General features: G+C 43.3%; 1 protein-coding gene across 3 annotated transcripts in view; it reads left to right on the top strand.

Annotated features, from left to right (window-relative positions):
- Positions 1 to 2,858: 2,858 nt before the first annotated feature.
- The window catches only part of SPIDR (scaffold protein involved in DNA repair), a 565,282-nt gene continuing 550,169 nt past the window's right edge, over positions 2,859 to 17,971 (top strand). Inside the window, exon 1 of one of the 3 annotated variants that reach the window (XM_019716799.2) lies at positions 2,859 to 3,296. In XM_019716799.2, the coding sequence (XP_019572358.2) occupies positions 2,997 to 3,296 (300 nt within the window). In that variant the 5' untranslated portion in view covers positions 2,859 to 2,996. The remainder of the gene's footprint in view (positions 3,297 to 17,971) is intronic. The other 2 variants (XM_019716801.2, XM_074319015.1) reach the window with 2 other exon arrangements.

The following is a 17,971-nucleotide window of genomic DNA, read 5'->3' as shown; positions in this document are numbered from 1 at the left end:
AATGGTCTTAGTCATGTCTTTCTGGGCGCGGCCTCGTGGGTTCCATGCAATGAGGATCCTGGACTGTCCCTTACTATTGGAGCAGAATTGTACTGAAGGAGGAAGGGTACGGGCTATTTCCAACCATGAGCTTAATGTAAGGGAACTGGTCTGGATGTCCTGGGGTCCCGGTGACAACTATGTAGACTTGGCGAATCGTGGGAGGTCAAGAGTGCCTTCTCGGGGCCATCCCACGTCAAAACTTGGCCACTCCAGTTCTCATAAAGTGCGGAGATGTCTGGGGGTCATCTTGACCCCCTAGTCACCTCCGAAACCTTCCCTGAAATTCTTTAACATGCAGTCTAGAACCGTGGGCTTCCCGTGACTCCCTCCTATGATGTTTGGTGTCGTGTTGACAAGGGAAGAGTCTCAATCAGGCGCCTGCCTGGCCATGTGAGGGACATGGCCCCCAAAGCAGGAGCTTTGGGAACGTCTTGGCTAAGGTGTGCCCGTATAAGCCCCAGGCTCGGTCGCACACTGAGAGTGCGAATCACCGTTATGCCGTACGACACTACCACAGAACGCAGGTTGGGGCTCACTCGGGCTCCGTAGCTGACAGGCCGTGAACCACACAGAATCCCATTCGGGACCAAGCACACACATTCATTCAGAGAGGAAAGACGCCCTTCCCCCGGAATGGCCCTAACTAGAGTCCAAAGTGGGACTCTGCGGGAGGTGAGCAGGCTCCCCTTCTGCCCTTAGGCAGGCCTAACTGGGTCCAGGCCCCGTGGTCTTACCGTGTCCAATGTCCTGGTTGACTGTCCATCCTTTCTCTCTACTGGGGGTCCAGCAGGAGTCACAGGCTAGAGCCGGCGGGAGGTCGCTGTTCCTGGGCCTGCCGAAATCAGCAGTGCGTGCCTAGCCTCGTCTCAGCTCTCCCGCCACCCTACGGCCTGCTCTTGCCCAAACTGGTGGCTCAAGGGGCCAGCGCGGTTGGGTTTCATGGTCAGGGAACCAAGAATGTTACGGATACCAGGACTGGAAAGAACCAAGCGGCACTCAGAGAGTTTGGAAGTTCAGCTTTATTATGCTGGAGGTCTCAGCAGGATCTTTCTCAAAGACAGCCACTAGCAAGATTTTGAGCAGGTTTTTATGGGTTGGGGACTTCCTTGAGTCGAGGAAGAGGTAGGTGTCCTCTGGTGATTGGCTCGGGGTGTGGCTTGGAGGAGGTTATGCGGAAGTGGGCTGGGGCTTAGGCTGGGGACTTTTCTCTCTGCTTGGGCCACCATTTTAGGTCAGTTTGTCCATCAGTTGTGTAGGACACAATTCCCTTTCCCATGCTGGTATTATGTGCCTTGCGGCTCCCTCCCTCCCTGCCTGGCTGAGGCAATCGGTCGTCAGTTGTGGTTAGGCCACTCACAGCAACTCAGGGAAGTTCTCCCCAGCTGCCAGCCACTCACACTGGCTGCTGGCCACTCACGCTGGCCACTCATGGCAGCACACGTTAGCCCTGGGCAGCACACATCGGCCCTCGGCAGCTCACGCCAACCTTTGGCTGCTCAAGGTAGCCCACCTCCAGGGAGAGCTGTTGTTCACAGTCTTAGCTGCAGAGGGAGCAGGTCACTGGCCCACGTGGGAATTGAACCGGCGACCTCAGGTGTTAGGAGCACAGAGCTCCAACCACCTGAGCCACTGGGCTGGCCCGAATATTACAATTTTAATAAAGTTTTCCTTCCTTAAAATGTGTATAAAGTTGTTTTGTGTACCCTCTGTATTTAATGAAGACATGTAGGCTATGATTGTCTCTCATTTGCTTGCTTTTTCTTTAAAAAAAAAAAAATTCGGCGTTGACTGCCATGTGATGTTATGGTCTTGCCCCACCTCAATTGTCCAACATTTAGCAAGACAAATGATGACATTACGACTTCCTAGGAATGAGCCTTCTTAGCACTGTGGGACCACACTATCCAATGAAAAGTTTGGTCATCAATGCATCTTTTGGATTGATTTATGACCAAAATGGGAAACTGTGGATGGAAAAGTGACGGCATGTTAAAACTGAAAATAACCACATAGGACTGCGTGAACATAAACATTCCTAATTAAGGTGAGTCATGATGGGAAATCATATCTTTAGCCTGTATTCCTTGACAAAAGTCAATCTTTACCTTAAGTGAGTCTATTGTCTTTCTGAATCTAAGATAACATACCTTTGAAATGTCAGAGTAATCTCCCTTTCCAGACCCCCTAAGGGCATACTCACCACACAGAACCCCTCACTGTTATTGTGTTCCCCAAATACCATCTCTATGCGCTGTAAATATTATTAACTATCAGGTACTCATCAATGTAAAATAAGTATGTTTCTTTCCGTTTTACTTTTTATTCAATAAGAGATCCCCCCCCCACTTTGCTTTCTCCCACCTCTTAACCTACCACATGGATTTCATGCAACCCTCTTTACGTGTCCTTTGATTCAAATGTATAAAATAGGCTACGAAACTGCCGTTCTCTGGAGCATTTTCTTAATCCATTGAGCTTTTGCCTCCAGGTAATTGTCAGTTTCAGTCATAAAAATTCTCTACTAGTTTGGACTTTCCTTACATAGACACCGGCCATGCTGCTGATGGTTTGGACTTCATGTCCCAAGATCGGCCTGCTTTTTGGTTACCATTTTTGACTCAATGAAATCTTTCTTAAACACTTTCAGCAGGGGAAATTCACTTTTTAAACACATTCCTTAAGTATTGTTTGTTGAATTCATAACCTACTTCGGGTTTTCATTTTATTTTTATTTAAGGTCAGTTGATGCCTGACAAAACAGGCCACATTCGAGCTTTATTTGAAAAACAACACTTGGAGGCTGACCTTCCGCCTGAGGCACCATTCCAGAAATTCCCCGACCAGGAGCCAGAAGTCCAACAGTGCGGCCTTCTCAGAGAGCGCTCTGCAGGATCCCGAGCCCCAGCGAAGAAGCTGGACGAGCAGTGCTGCACCCCTACCAACTCAAAGCGGTGATGAGCAACCTACCCACTAGTCTCTCAACCCAGCAAAGCAGCGCATTTGTGCGCGGCGAGCGCGGAGTGCAGAGAAGCCCTGCCCCACGCCCGAGCGCCATCCAATCGCAGCGCGCGCTAGGACGCGCAGTGGCTAGGGGGCGGTGCGTTCGGAGAAGCACCGCCCTTCGCCCGAGTGCCCCCGGTGTTCGGTCGCGCTCAGCTTCCCGCGCCTTGAGAAGGCAAGCTGCTGAAGAGGCTTCGTTGTGGCGGGAGGTGCTTCTGGATATGTCCCACGACGGTAACTCTCGCGGACAGAAGGTATGCTGTGGGCTGGGAGTGGACGCCGCGCTGTCTACTACGGTCGTTCGGGAGCTCCGCGGGGTAGCTCGTCCGGCTCGGTCTTTTACCGCGTCCGCCTGGCCCCCAGGGCGCTGGGCGCGCGTGGCTGGCCCTGGGCTGGCAGGAGCGAGAGGTGGGCGCTATGCTGGCAGGGATCCCTGGCGAGTCTGCGGCCGGTTCCGTCTGTGAGTGGACAGAGCCCGCGTCGCGGAGTGAGGCTCCTGAGGTTGGTCCCTGCCCAGGTGTGCTGACCGAGCTCTCCGCCGGCCGTCGGGAGCCTGTAGGGTCGCAGGGTCGATGCGGAGATCTGGAAGGAAAGCTCTCTGGAGGTGCGGAGGGAACACCCACTTCCGTGGGAAAGGCGTGGGGTCGCAGCCATACGGGTGACGGAAGTGAGCGACTGGAATTGAATCTGGAACAAGCATGTGAGATATATTTGCACTTGCTGGTGTTGGGCACTTCATTTGTCTGTTTTTGACTCTTGTCGTATAATACACCGAGACGTCGGTGGATACTGGAATGGCACTACTGCTGTTTTTCCCTCCAGATACCTGTTGTCACACTTTCCTTTCTACCCTAAACTTTTTCTGAATCTTTCTCTTCCTGCTTCAGTAGGAGAGGAATCTGAATCTAACTGCTGCCAGTCTGTTACACCAATATTTGCCACAGTGTCTGGGTACGGAGTACTTTTGTAGGAAATATTGCGTGAGTGTTATTTAAAATATTGAACCTGGTGCTTTTTTGTTCCGTAAATTGTTTTTCCTGGCATGTGACCTTTACCTTTCTAAAGCTATTTCTAAGTTTCTTGCTTACAAATATACATGTCTCATCATACTAAAAGTTTAAAGAAGCAAAAACAGTGCTTACTTTCTTGTCATTCCTTCCTTTTACTAAGAAGCGTTCTGAAAAAATAGTCCACATCTACTGATTCAACTTCCTTATCACCACTGTTTCCTTGCTTCGGAAATATTTACTGTCAGACACACTGTCAGTTTTGTAACTGATTTAAGAGAATAAAAGGAATCTATGTCAAATATACTTATTTACTGTAAGACACATCCTGATTTCAGAAATATTAAAATGTGGAAGAAGTCAAGGAAATACATGATATTAAATCCAATATAAGTTATTTACCGGATCACTGTAGCATTTGACACATTTACCACCTGCTTTTACTTATTTATTTTTTTGGAGCATCCCTGAATGTTACTGTACTGATTCTCTGTCTTGCAACTGGTCATTTACTTCTTTCTCTTTTAAAAAATTGTTTTAAAAATATATATATTTTTAAACTTTTATTTATATTAAGTGTGTTTTTCCAGGACTCATCAGCTCTAAGTCAAGTAGTTGTTTCAATCTAGTTGTGGAAGGCACAGCTCACAGTGGTCCATGTGGGGATGGAACCAGCAATCTCATTGTTAAGAGCACCTTGCTCTAATCAACTGAGCTAAGGGGCCGCCCCCTCATTTACTTCTCTCTACTGTCTTCCTAACATGTTCTAATTTTTGACCTTGCGCATTTTCTTTTGTTACAAGTTTGTTCTGGGCAATCTTGTACATTGATGTTAGCTGTCACTGTTATATAGATGACTTTCAGATCTGTATTTGACCTTTCCCGAGAGATCAGTTTAAATTCAGTGTATCATGAAGTTATCATTCTTAGCCTTAGTCCACTAGGTCCTAACAGTTCCTACTGTGTCTTGTTGGTCTCTGCCTATTGATAGTGATACTCTTGGCTGGGACTGCCTAAGGCACTTCCCTACCCCCATATTACTTGTAGCAGGCTCCCACAGACATTTTCCTCCCCTGGAACCAATGTTGTGGCTGGACTAGACCTTGTGATTCTTATGATTGCAGGATGCACTTTAGCAAAAACCATCAAGGAACTTTGAGGAACAAGATTTGTTACTCACTGGTCCTGGAGGGTACATTGCACACCCAAGGTCCACACAGTGAAGTCAAAGTGGGGGATGGGGGAGAAAAAGAGGTACGGGAGAAGGGCAGTCAGACCTGGGATCTGCCTTTATTACGGTTGGAGGGTGGTGTGTCTAGGGTTTCCTGGGTTCACTCTTCATTGACTAATTTAAAGCCTAAGAGTGGGAATTTGGGCACCAGAAGGGATAAGTGGGTTCACTTAAATGGTCAGTTATCTAGGTTACCCAGGGCTTTCTGAAAGAGGGGCCTTCATGTGTAGGAGTGGCCTAATTCCTTATCTTGTTTTGCTAGTAGCTGTGTCATGTAACTGGCCATATGTTTATTCAAGAGGATGTCTTCTGAAATGGATGCCTTGGCAATCAAAAACTTAATGTCAGGTACTTAAACCACAATCAAAAAGCTTAATGCTAGGTACTTACTCTAGATCCTGACTTAGATCTTAGTGTTTTTGACTTGATACTCACTTCTGCCCTCTTCATTCTATCAGTTTTAAAGACGTTATCAATTTTTCTTGTCAGTAGTTGTATTAGTTGTCTATTGCTTTGTAACTGATTGTCTCAAAACTGAAGCAGCAGCTTAAAGCAAATGTTATTTCTCATCAATTTCTGAGGGTCAAGAATCTGGGAATGGCTCAACTGGGTAGTTCTACTTCTGAGTCTCCCACAAGTTTCAATCAAATTAAGGGTCACTGAGGCTACAATACATCATCTATATATTGCATTATGTGTTCACCACTCAGAGTCAGTTCTCCTTGCATCACCATATATTTAACCCCCTTTACAGTCTTGTACCATCCTGCCCCCCCCTTACCCTCTGGTAACCACTAAACTGTTGTCTGTGTCTATGAGTTTTTGTTTCTTTGTTTGTCTTGTTCCTTTGTCGCGTTCAGTTTTATATACCACATATGAGTGAAGTCATATGGGTTCTCGACTTTTTCTGTTTTATTTATTTCACTTAGTTTAATAATCTCAAGATCCATCCATGTTGTCACAGATGGCAGTATTTCATCTTATCTTATGACAGAGTAGTATTACATCGTGTATATAAACCACGTCTTTATCCAATCGTCTATCAAAGGACAGTTTGGTTTCCATGTCTTGGCCACTGTAAATAATGCTGCAGTGAACATTGGAGTACATATATCTTTATGGTAAATGTTTTTAGATTTTTTTTGGGTAGATACCCAAGAGATGGATAGCTGGGTCATATGGTAATTCTATGTATTCTTAATTTTTTGAGAACCTCACACTGTTTTTCATAGGGGCTGTACCAATCTACATTCCCACCAACAGTGTATGAGAATTCATTTTTCTCCACAGCCTCTCCAACACTTGTTACTATTTGTCTTGTTGACAATAGCCATTCTAACAGGTGTGAGGTGATATCTCATTGTGGTTTTGATTTGCATTTCCTTAATAGCTAGTGAAGTTGAACGTTTTTTAATATATCAGTTGGCCGTTTGTATGTCTTGTTGGGAGAAGTTTCTGTCCATGTCTTCTGCCCAGTTTTTAATTGGGTCGTTTGTCTTTTTGTTGTTGAGTTGTATGAGTTCCTTATATATTTTGGACATTAGCCCTTTATCGGAGGCGTTGTTTGCAAATATCTTCTCCCATTCGGTTGGTTGCCTCTTTGTTTTGTTGATGGTTTCTTTTGCTGTGCAGAAGCTTTTTGGTTTGATATATCCCATTAATTTATTTTAGCTTTTACTTCCCTTGACTTTAAGGTCAAATTTATAAAATCCTCTTTGAACCCATGGTCCATAAGGTTAGTATGTACGCTTTCTTCTATGCAGTTTATTGTTTCACGTCTTCTGTTTAGGTCTTTCATCCATTTTGAGTTAATTTTGGTATATGGTGATAGATACCAATCTACAGTTTCATTCTTTTGCACGTGGTTTTCCTGTTTTCCCAGCACCATTTATTGAAGAGGCTGTCTTTTCTCCATTGTATGTTTTTGGCTCCTTTTAGAAAATTATCTGTCTGTATTTATGTGAGTTTATTTCTGCGTTTTCAATTCTATTCCATTGGTCTGTGAGTCTTTTTTCTGCCAGTATCATGGTGTTTTGATTATTGTTGCTCTGTAGTACAAGCTAAAGTCAGGGAGTGTGATACCTCCAGCCTTCTTTTTTTTTTAGGAGTGCTTTGGCTATTCAGGGTCTTTTGTGATTCCCTACAAATCTGATGATTATTTTGTTCTATTTCTTTAAAAAATGCCATAAGGATTTTGATGGGGATTGCATTCAATCTGTATATTGCTTTGGGTAATATGGCCATTTTAACTATGTTGATTCTTCCAATACGGGAACACAGAATGTCTTTCCATTTCTTTTTCTGTTCTTCAATTTCTTTTAAAAATGTCATATAGTTTTCAGTGTATAGGTCCTTCACATCCTTTGTTAAGTTTATTCCTAGATATTTTATTCTTTTTGTTGCAATTGCAAAAGGAATTGTTTTTCCATTTCTTTTTTTGAAATTTTATTGTTAATATATAGGAATGCAAAGGATTTTTCTATATTAATTTTGTAGCCGGCAACTTTACTGTCTTTGCGTATTGTTTCTGATGGCCTTTTGGTGGTGCATTTAGGATTTTCTGTGTAAAGAATCATGTCATGTGCAAAAAGTGACAATTTAACTTTTTCATTCGCAATTCAGATGCCTTTTATTTCTTTCTGTTGCCTGATTACTCTGGCTAGGACTCCCAGTTCTATGTTGAATAACCTTGGTGATAGGGGACAGCCCTGTCTTGTTCCTGAACATAGAGCAAAGGGCTTCAGTTTTTCACCGTTAATTATGATATTAGCTGATGGTTTGTCATGTATGACCTTTATCATGTTAAGGTATTTTCCTTCTATACCCATTTTATTAAGTGTTTTAATCATAAATGGATGTTGTGTCTTGTTAAATGCTTTTTCTGCATCTATTGATATAATCGTATGATTTTTGTCTTTTGTTTATGTGGTGTGGTGTATCACATTGATTGATTTGCATATGTTGAACCATCCTTGTGCCCCTGGGATGAACGCTACTTGATTGTGAAGTACAATCTTTTGAATGCATTGTTGTATTTGATTTGCTAGAATTTTGTTTAGGATTTTTGCATCTGTATTCGTCAGAGAGATTAGTCAGTAATTTTCTATTGATTGTGTTATCCTTACCAGGTTTTGGTATCAGGGTAATGTTGACCTCATAAAATGAGTTAGGAAGTACAAAATTCTGACAATTAAGTTCGCAAGCTTGGTGCAGCAATGTTGCTAACCTTTTTTGACATCAGAGGGATTATTTATTATGAATTTGTACCAATTGGATAAACAGTTAACTAAGTTTACTATTTGAAAGTACTGAAAGGCTGCGTGAAAGAGAAAAAGTTAGACGATCTGAACTTTTCTCCAACAATTCATGGCTCTTGCATCACGGCAATACACCAGCTCACTCGGAACTGTCTATGAGGGGGTTTTTAGCTAGTAAACAAATAACTGTATTGGAAGACCCTCCCTACTCATCTGATCTGGCGCCCAATGACTTCTTTCTTTACTCGAAGATAAAGGAAATATTGAAAGAAAGCCATTTTGATGACATTCAGGACATAAAGGGTAATACGACGACAGCTCTGATGGCCATTCCAGAAAAGGAGTTCCAAAATTGCTTTGAAGGATGGATTAGGTGCTGGAGTTGGTGTATAGCTTCCCAAGGGGAGTACTTCAAAGGTGACCATAGTGATATCCAGCAATGAGATATGTAGCACTTTCTCTAGGATGAGTTCGCAAGCTTATTTGTCAGACATCGTTCATATTACCTGTTCTTCAATTTTATGGAAGAGTTTGAAGAGGACAGTTGTTAGATCCTCTTTGAATGTTTGGTAGAATTCACTAGTGAAGCCATCTGGTCCTTGACTTTTCCTTTTGGGAAGGCTTTGGATGACTGATTCAATTTCTTTACTTTTGGTTGTTCTATTTAGATTTTCCAGTTCTTCGTGATTCAGTCTAGGAAGGCTATATGTTTCTAAGAACTTGTCCATTTCTTCTGGGTTATTGAATTTGGTGGCATGTAGTCCTTCATAGTATTCTTGGATTATCCTTTGTATTTCTGTGGATATCCATGGTGACTTCTGTTTTATTTCTGATTTGTTTATTTGTCTTTTTTTCTCTTTTTATCTTAGTCTAGCCACGGGTTTGTCAATTTTATTAATCTTTTTAAAGAACCAGCTCTTTGTTGCATTATTTTTTTCTGCTGTCTTTTTGTTGTATATTTCATTTGCTCTGATTTTTATTATTTTCTTCCTTCTGCTGATTTTGGGTTTCATTTCTTCTTTTTCTAATTTTTTTAAGGTATAACGTGAGGTTGTTTATCTGGGATTTTTCTTCTTTCTTTCTTTTCTTTTCTTTTTTTTTTTTTTCCATTGGGGAATATTGGGGAACAGTGTGTTTTTCCAGGACCCATCACCTCCAAGTCAAGTTGTTGTTTTCAGTTTAGTTGTGGAGTCATTTTCAATCTAGTTGTGGTGGTTGCAGCTCAGCTCCAAGTCCAGTTGTTGTTGTCAATCTAGTTGTGGAGGGCCCACCGGCAGCTCAGCTCCAAGTCAAGCCGTTGTTTTTCCCTCTAGTTGTAGAGGGCGCAGCTCACTGTCCCGTGTGGGAATCGAACCGACGGCCTGGGTGTTATGAGTACTGCACTCTAACCAACTAAGCCAACTGGCTGCCCCTTTTCTCCTTTCTTGAGATAGGCCTGTAATCATATAAATTTCTCTCTAATTACTGCTTTCACTGCATCCCAATAATTTTGTTAGGATGTATTTTCATTCTGATTTGACGTATGTTTTGATCTCTCCTCTGATTTCTTCTTTGACCCAGTCATTCTTTAAAAGTATGTTGTGGGGTAGTCGGTTGGCTCAGTTGGCTAGAGTGCAGTGCTCATAACACCCAGGTCGCTGGTTCAATTCCCACATGGGCCAGTGAGCTGTGCCCTCCACAACTAGATTGAAAAACAAAATGACGACTTGACTTGGAGCTGAGCTACGCCCTCCAAACTAGATTGAAAACAACAACTTGACTGGAGCTGATGGGCCCTGGAAAAACACACTGTTCCCCAATATTCCCCAATAAAAAAACTAAAAAAAAGTATGTTGTGAAATCTCCACATATTTGTTTGTTTTTCTGCTTTGTTTTTGCAGTAGTTATCCAATTTCAAAGCCTTGTGATCAGAGAGTATGCTTGGTATGGTTTAAATCTTCTTAAATTTGCTGAGGCTAGTTTTATGTTTCAATTTATGGTCTATCCTTAATGTTGAATGGAGAATGTTCCATGTACACTAGGAAAGAATGTATAGTCTGATGTTCAAGGATGAAGTGCTCTATAAATGTCAGTTATATCTATTTGGTCTAATGTGTCATTGTAGGGAAGATGTTGAAGAAAATTTGCCTTCATTGGTTGATGTGAGCTTTTGTCTATTAGCTTTTATCTAATGTGAGGTGATTTGATGTGAGGTGATTTCTGTGTTGTAATCAGGGGTTGAGTAAATTCCCCCTTTGGTCTCATTCTCCTGAGCAGGGGAGATATGAGATGATGTTTGTTCTGTCTGTGTTGTGAGGTGATGGTTAGCTGTGAGGTGATGGTTAGCTTAGGGTTAAAAGAATTCTTAATTAGGAGTTGAGAGAATTCCCTCTTTGTTCTGTCTGTTTCACCCACATCAGCAGATGAAGTGAAAAAGTAGCTAAGTTATATCAAGATGACGTGACAGGCACGTTGCCAGGCTTTGGAAGACCTTGGGCTGATTGACGGTCCCAAGCAAGAACAGTAGATGTTGTTTGTCCAGAAGAACTAGCCCTTCACCTGGATACGTAATATATTTTCTTTTGTTATCATTGACTGCTGGACCCTTCCGGAATTGGCTATTCCTGGAGAAGGAGTTAGGAACAAAGAGCCTGGCTCTAAGGTGTGTGTGTGTGTGTTTGTGTGTGTGTGTGTGTGTGTGTGTGTGTGTGTGTGTATATATATATATATATATATATATATATATATATAAAAAATCTTTTTTTTTTTTTAAAGATTTTATTGGGGGAAGGGAAACAGGACTTTATTGGGGAACAGTGTGTATTTCTTAGTTGTGGAGGGCGCAGCTCAGCTCCAGGTCCAGTTGCCATTGTTAGTTGCAGGGGCACAGCCCACCATCCCTTGTGGGACTTGAACCAGCAACCTTGTGGTTGAGAGGACGAGCTCCAACCGACTGAGCCATCTGGGAGCTCAGCGGCAGCTCAGCTCAAGGTGCCATGTTCAATCTTAGTTGCAGGGGGTGCTGCCCACTATCCCTTGCGGTAGTCGAGGAATCGAACTGGCAATCTTGTGGTTGAGAGCCCACTGGCCCATGTGGGAAATCGAACTGGCAGCCTTTGGCGTTAGGAGCACGGAGCTCCAACCACCTGAGCCACCGGGCCGGCCCTCTAAGGTATATTTTTGAGAAAGATATATATAAAACCAACTTCAGGTGAGTAAGAAGAGATTTTTACAACAGGGGAGAGAGATTCTTTGGTTCATCATCATTCTGACATTCTTGGGAACTTGAAAACGACATTGGGAGATGCTCCAGTTTTCTAACCACGGACCTTGTGAGCTCCTGGCCGCGGCTTCCCGCGCTGGAGGCCGGAAGTCCTGTGAGGTTTGGCTGGTTCCCGACCTTTTCCAGAGTTATTTCCCATGGTTTGGTGAGCTTCTTTGGCATAACATTGTTATTAATGTGTGTATAATTTCATCTTAAGTACATTTTACTTTTTGTTATTACACATTCATGTGATTATGTTCTTTGAGCGCCTTAATTGCCTTTGACTTTTACTTTTGTATACTGCTAACTAGATTGAGTAAAGATTGCTAAATAAATTCATTTAGATATTGCTAAATATATAATCAGTTAGCTCCTCTCTAGTGTGCTCCTCCTCCTTCTCTTACCTGCTCGTCATTACCGTTGTTTAGGGCTGAGATTTCCTATATCTTTTCTGTTTGAATAATCTGTCCATAGCTGACAATGATGTATTTAGGTCCCCTACTATAATTATGTTATGGTCAATTTTTCCTTTTAGTTCTGTTAGTAGTTGCTTTGTATATTTCAGTGCTCCCTGATTGGGGGCATATATATTGATAAGTGTTATGTCTTCTTGTAGTAATGTCCTCCTTATCATTATGAAATTTCCATCTTTGTCTCTTGTTACCTTTTTATCCTGAGGTCTGTTTTATCTTATGTAAGTGTAGCTACTCCTGCTTTTCTCTGAATACTATTTGCTTGGAGTATCAATTTCCACTCTTTCACTTTGGGTCTATATTTGTCTTTGTAGCTGAGTTGTGACTCTTGGAGGCAGCATATGATTGAATTTTGTTTTTTGATCCTATCTGCTCCCTGTGCCTTTTTATTCGTGAGTTCAGTTCAATTTTTTAGGGTGATTATTGATATATGAGGATTTCCTATAGCTCTATCTTTTATTTTCTGGTGACTCAGCGTCTCCATTATTTCTTTGCCTTTTTTGTGCTGTTTGTTATTTCAGTGTGGTGGTATTCTACGATTTTTTCACTGTTTCTTTTTTTTTTTTATGTTGTATGTCACAGTTCTGGATTTTTTTGAGTTGTTACCATTAATTTTATTTAGAAGAAAGTTTCATATATTCAGTGTTTCTTTTTCTTGAGCATGCTTCTTGTCTCCATTACCCTTTGCAGGTTCAGGCCTTTGCTTGCTCCCCTTTTATGTTTTTGTTTTTACAAGTTATCTCTGCTTATCCTGTGAGTTGCAGTAGCAAGTTGTCTTTTTCTTTTTCATTTTTTAAAAAAGTTTTTTTCTTTACTCTTTATGTTATGTTTAAGTGTGTAGTTCCTTATTTTGTGTATGTAGGGGTTGCCATTTCCTGCTTTTGTCTGTCTGTTGGTAATAGGGCTCATGGTTTTGTATTCTTTTGATATTTTGTTTCAGGTTGAATAGCCTCCTTCAGCATTTCTTGTAGTGCAGGTCGTGTGTTAGAAAATTCCTCAATTTCTGCATGTCTGGAAAAGTCTTTATTCCTCCTTAATATCGAACAGATATCTTTGCTGGATATATTATTCTTGGCTCATAATTTCTCTTTCAATAGTTTGAATGTTTGATTCCACTCCCTCGTGTCTTGTAGAGTTTCTGCTGAAAAATCGGATTATAATCTAATGTAGGTTACTGTCTTCTTTTTTGGCTGCCTTGAGAATTCTTTCTTTGTCATTAAGTCTTGACAGCTTCAATGTATTGCGCCTTAGAGAAGGCCTGTTGGGATTGAGGTAATTAGGTGTTCTATTTGCTTCTTGGATTCGAGGATCTAGTTCTTTCCACAAGTTTGGGAGGTTCTCGTCGACTATTTGTTTGAATATACTCTGTTCCCTTCTCCTTTTCGTCTTCTGGTATGCGCATTATTCTTATGTTGCTCTTTCTGATGGAGTCTGAAAGTTCATGTACAATTCTTTCATTTCTTTTAACTCTTAAGTCTCTGTCTTCTTCCATCTGTGTCATTTTGAGATTTCTATGTTTGATATTACTAATTCTTTTCTCCATCTGGTCAGCTCTACTACCTAAGCTGGCTATTTCATTTTCATTTCTTTTATTGAGTTTTTCATCTATAGAATTTTTGTTTAGTTCTTTTTTTAAAATTTCAATCTCTTTGGTAAAATGTTCATTTTGTTCTTTGTGTTTTTGAGTTCATTAAACTGCCTGTGTTCTTAATCTCTGTGTTCTTGCATCTCATTGAGTCTTTTCAGAAATGCAGTCTTTTTTTTTAAAAAAAAATTTATCGTTGTTTTTATTTAAACATTCACTCCTAGCCTAAATTCCCATGTCTTTGTTTTATTATTTACTTATTTATTTATTTTAAAGGAGGGCACAGCTCACATGCAGGGATTGAACCGTCAACCTTGGTGTTACCAGCACCACATTCCTAATTAGCTGAGCTAACCAGCCACCTCTTGAATTCTCTGTCTTTTAAGTCACATATTTCCATGTCTTTAAGTTCATTTCTGGAGAGTTTTCATTTTGAGAGCTGCTACATTACCTTGATTATTCATGGCAATTAATGAAGTATTCTTTCTTTTCCTGGGCATCTACAAGAGTGGGTTTTGCAGCAGGTTAATATGAAGAGGTCTTTTTTTTTTTCTGCTTTCCAGTACGTGTTGCTAGGATATTTTTTTTCCTCTCCTGCTGCAGCCTTTTATTTTACTTCACGCTGTTAGTGTTATATTTTTTCTTGCACTGTTCCAGCTTCTCAAGTGATGGGGTTGGGGGGGTGGGGGCGTGCCCTGGAAGGTAGGCTTCTTTGTGAGCAGGTTGCCTGGGTCTCAGGGCACTGTCACTATGGGAGGATGTGGAGGGTGATAGAGTTCTGCATTTCTGAAATCCCGGTGCTGTTCCTGCAGCCTGGTGCAGAGCCTATGTGTCTCAGTGACTATGATTGCCCCCTCAGGGAACCCCCCCCAGAAAGGTGGGAGTGGGGTGGACTGTGAGAGGTAGCTGGTGCGATTGTGGCTCTGTGCAGTGGCAACTATCAGCCCACAGTTGCCTTGGCCCTACAGTTCCTTCTCTTTTGCCAGAATTAGTTGCATTGTGATTCTGAATCTGTTCCTGCATGGCTGCTGTTCTCAGGGCTGTCTATATTCTGTTCTTTAATCTGACGCTGTTCTTTAATCATTTCTTCTGGAGTCTGCTTCTAACACTGCGAGGGTGGGAGCAAGTTGGCCAGGCTCCATGTTTTTGTTTTCTACCTGGCATTGAGGGCTTAAACCACAGTTCTGACCTGAGGTCTCTGTCGCGAGTGCTGGGTTCAGCTGTTTTATATGCTGAATCACAGAGGCAGGATTGTGGGCCCCAGGGGGTGTGCCTGCAGCCTGAATTCTTCCCTCTTCCTCGACTGCAGTGAGCTTCGTTCTGTGTATTGCAGCCCCGTGATCTGCGTCTCTGCACTTTTCCCTTCCCTCCTCTCCTACTCCTCTGATTTGCCCACCTTTAGGTGATTTGATGTCCAGGTCTCTCAGACATACTTGTGTATTGTGCAGAGAATCCTCTTTTGAATTATAGCTGTTCAGTTGGTTGCAACTTTCAGGACATATTTCAAGAAACACTCCTCACACTGCCATTTCTGTACAAGTCTGCTTTCACGAGCACTTCCTCATTGCATGTATTCTGATAGTCAGCCAGAAGTAAAAGCTTAGGGTGTTTTTAAGCCTTGTCTAAGCACATGTAAGGTAATGGATATTGAGATATTTCATTCATCGAACATCTTCAATGATTTTATTTCCACTGGAAGTAGAGAAGCCATGTTGCTTCCATAACATTCCAAAATGAGCTATTCTGAAAACATGTCTATTGTCAGTATATGTTGGAAGTTTTGCCCTTGGTTAGGGTGCAGGCCCATGTGAGCATGTATTATTCGACTTTCTGGGCTGTAGTAGTCAAAGGCAAAGGTACTACTTTAGTTACATCACAGGGTGTTGATATTACATATCCAGGAGTATTTGCTATTGTCACCTTTGAAGAAAGAACCACTGGTGAACCATGAGAATTCGGTGTTACTCAAAGGCATTTCCTGCAGATAATCAGGAAAGGTCTGGATGTTAATAAGCAATTGTGACGGGCTTCGTCAGTAATGGAGGGGAGCAGAATAGCAGGGTGTCGTGCGGGGCAGCCTGCGGGATCTCTGCTCCCGCTCCCCACATAAGAACGCAGGATATGGTGAGGCCGAAAAGGAACACCCACGGAGCCATAGGTAGGGGAGTCATACCACTATATTCTCGCTGGCGGCTGGGTTGGAGAAACAAAACAGGAGCCACACAATTCTCAACCCTCATTGCACCGCTTGCAGGCTCATCCACCATCTTCTTGCTAGGCCCCATTTTCTGCTACCGTAGCCACGGCAGTTATATTAGTGGCCAATGGCTCACTGGCTACAGCTGATGGCCAGCTAGCCACAGCTGATGGCCATCCAATCACAGTTGATGGCCATTTACTACCTGAGCCAGCACCTTTCCATGTGAGGGCGAGAGCCTGGAAACTGCACTCCTGGCTCTGTCCCCACACTCCACCCCTACAGGTTCTCGCCTCACAATCTACGTGACAAGTGCGAGGGGCCCTGTGCGAGGAGCCTTGAGGTGAATGCAATATCCTGGACACAACCAACCTCTCTGGACACAGCCAGGGTTTCTCAGGGCACCACCAGTGCTTCTAGGCACAGCCAGACTTACTGGGCTTCTTAGGGTACCACCAGTCTCCCCGGACACAGCCAGGGTTTCTCAGGGCACCACCAGTCCTTCTGGGCACAGCCAGACTTCCTGGACTCAGCCAGGGCTCTCACGGCACTGCCATTCTCTCTGGGCCTCTCAGGGTACTGTGCTGGAATAACAGCGACTCACAGTTAAGGTGCTTACATACGTCCTGGACATAGCCAGGGTTTCTCAGGGGACTGCCACTCTCTCTCTGGGCACAGCCAGTCTTTCTGGGCACAGCCAGACTTTCTGAGCACAGTCAGTCTTTCTCACATATTCTCCATGGCGGCTGGTCGAGACACAAAAGCAAGCATCTGCCAGTTCCACTACATGGTGGTACGTTCCCAAGCAAACAGTCAAGCTGTCCATTAAATTAGGGATGGAGCCCATTCCCCATAGTCCACAGTCATTCGCCAGGGCTGTGTGTTGGCCTCACAATGTGTGTACTCTCCGCAGGGCGAGGGCTCCAAGTCCTCCCCAACCTGAGGGTGAGGGCCTCAGCAAGCACTTCCCAGCCCACAGGGCCACAACAACCTTCGCTTTCTCTGGCCTATGCTGGTTGGAGAACCGTCCACGTCTTCCCACCCCTCCACGGGGGTCCAGCTCTCCGGCAGCTGCTCCTCCTGGTCTTCCTGAGACTGAGTGTTCACACGCACCAACTGCTCCACCGTCCTTCGGAGAGCTTTGGCCGGCACCATACCCTGCTCGCTGTGCCATTTGTCGTGTGGGGCGGCCTGCGGGGTCTCTGCTCCCGCTCCCCATACAAGAACGCAGGATATGGTGAGGCCAAAAAGGAACACCCACAGAGCCATAGGTAGGGGAGTCATACCACTATATTCTTGCTGGCGGCTGGGTTGGAGAAACGAAACAGGAGCCACACAATTCTCAACCCTCATTGCGCCGCTTGCAGGCTCAGCCACCATCTTCTTGCTAGGCCCCATTAGCGTAGCTACGGCAGTTATATTAGTGGCCAAAGGCTCACTGGCTATAGCTGATGGCCAACTAGCCACAGCTGATGGCCATCCTATCACAGTTGATGGCCATTTACTACCTGAGCCAGCACCTTTCTATGTGAGGCCGAGAGCCTGGAAAATGCACTCCTGGCTCTGTCCCCACACAGGGTTAAGTTTATAACAACATGAAAGGTTATGTGAGGAGCAGTTAACAAAAGAATATCATAGGAGGTGAGGCAGCTCACTGAAAAATGTTGAGTGTGATGAGACTTCATAAGGGCTTCTACTGTACGAGGTAGAAAGATGGTTAAAGGGTTCTTTGCTTTTTCTTAAGCAAAAGAGCAGTGGCAGTAATGGCTCTAAGACAAGGAGGCCACAGGGTTCAGTTGTTGGGAATGATAGACCATTGGTTAATGATGGTCTCCATGTTTTTGGGTGAGTACCCCAAAGGCATTTCCTTCCTTTTCAAAAAGGAAAAAGGATATGTGATAATTGGGGTGCTCAAGGGCAGGTAGGTTCATTAAA

Source organism: Rhinolophus sinicus, linkage group LG14, assembly GCF_036562045.2.
Source record: "Rhinolophus sinicus isolate RSC01 linkage group LG14, ASM3656204v1, whole genome shotgun sequence".
NCBI lineage: Eukaryota > Metazoa > Chordata > Mammalia > Chiroptera > Rhinolophidae > Rhinolophus > Rhinolophus sinicus.
Note: the sequence above shows the minus strand (reverse complement) of the source record. Positions and strands in the feature narration are given on the sequence as shown.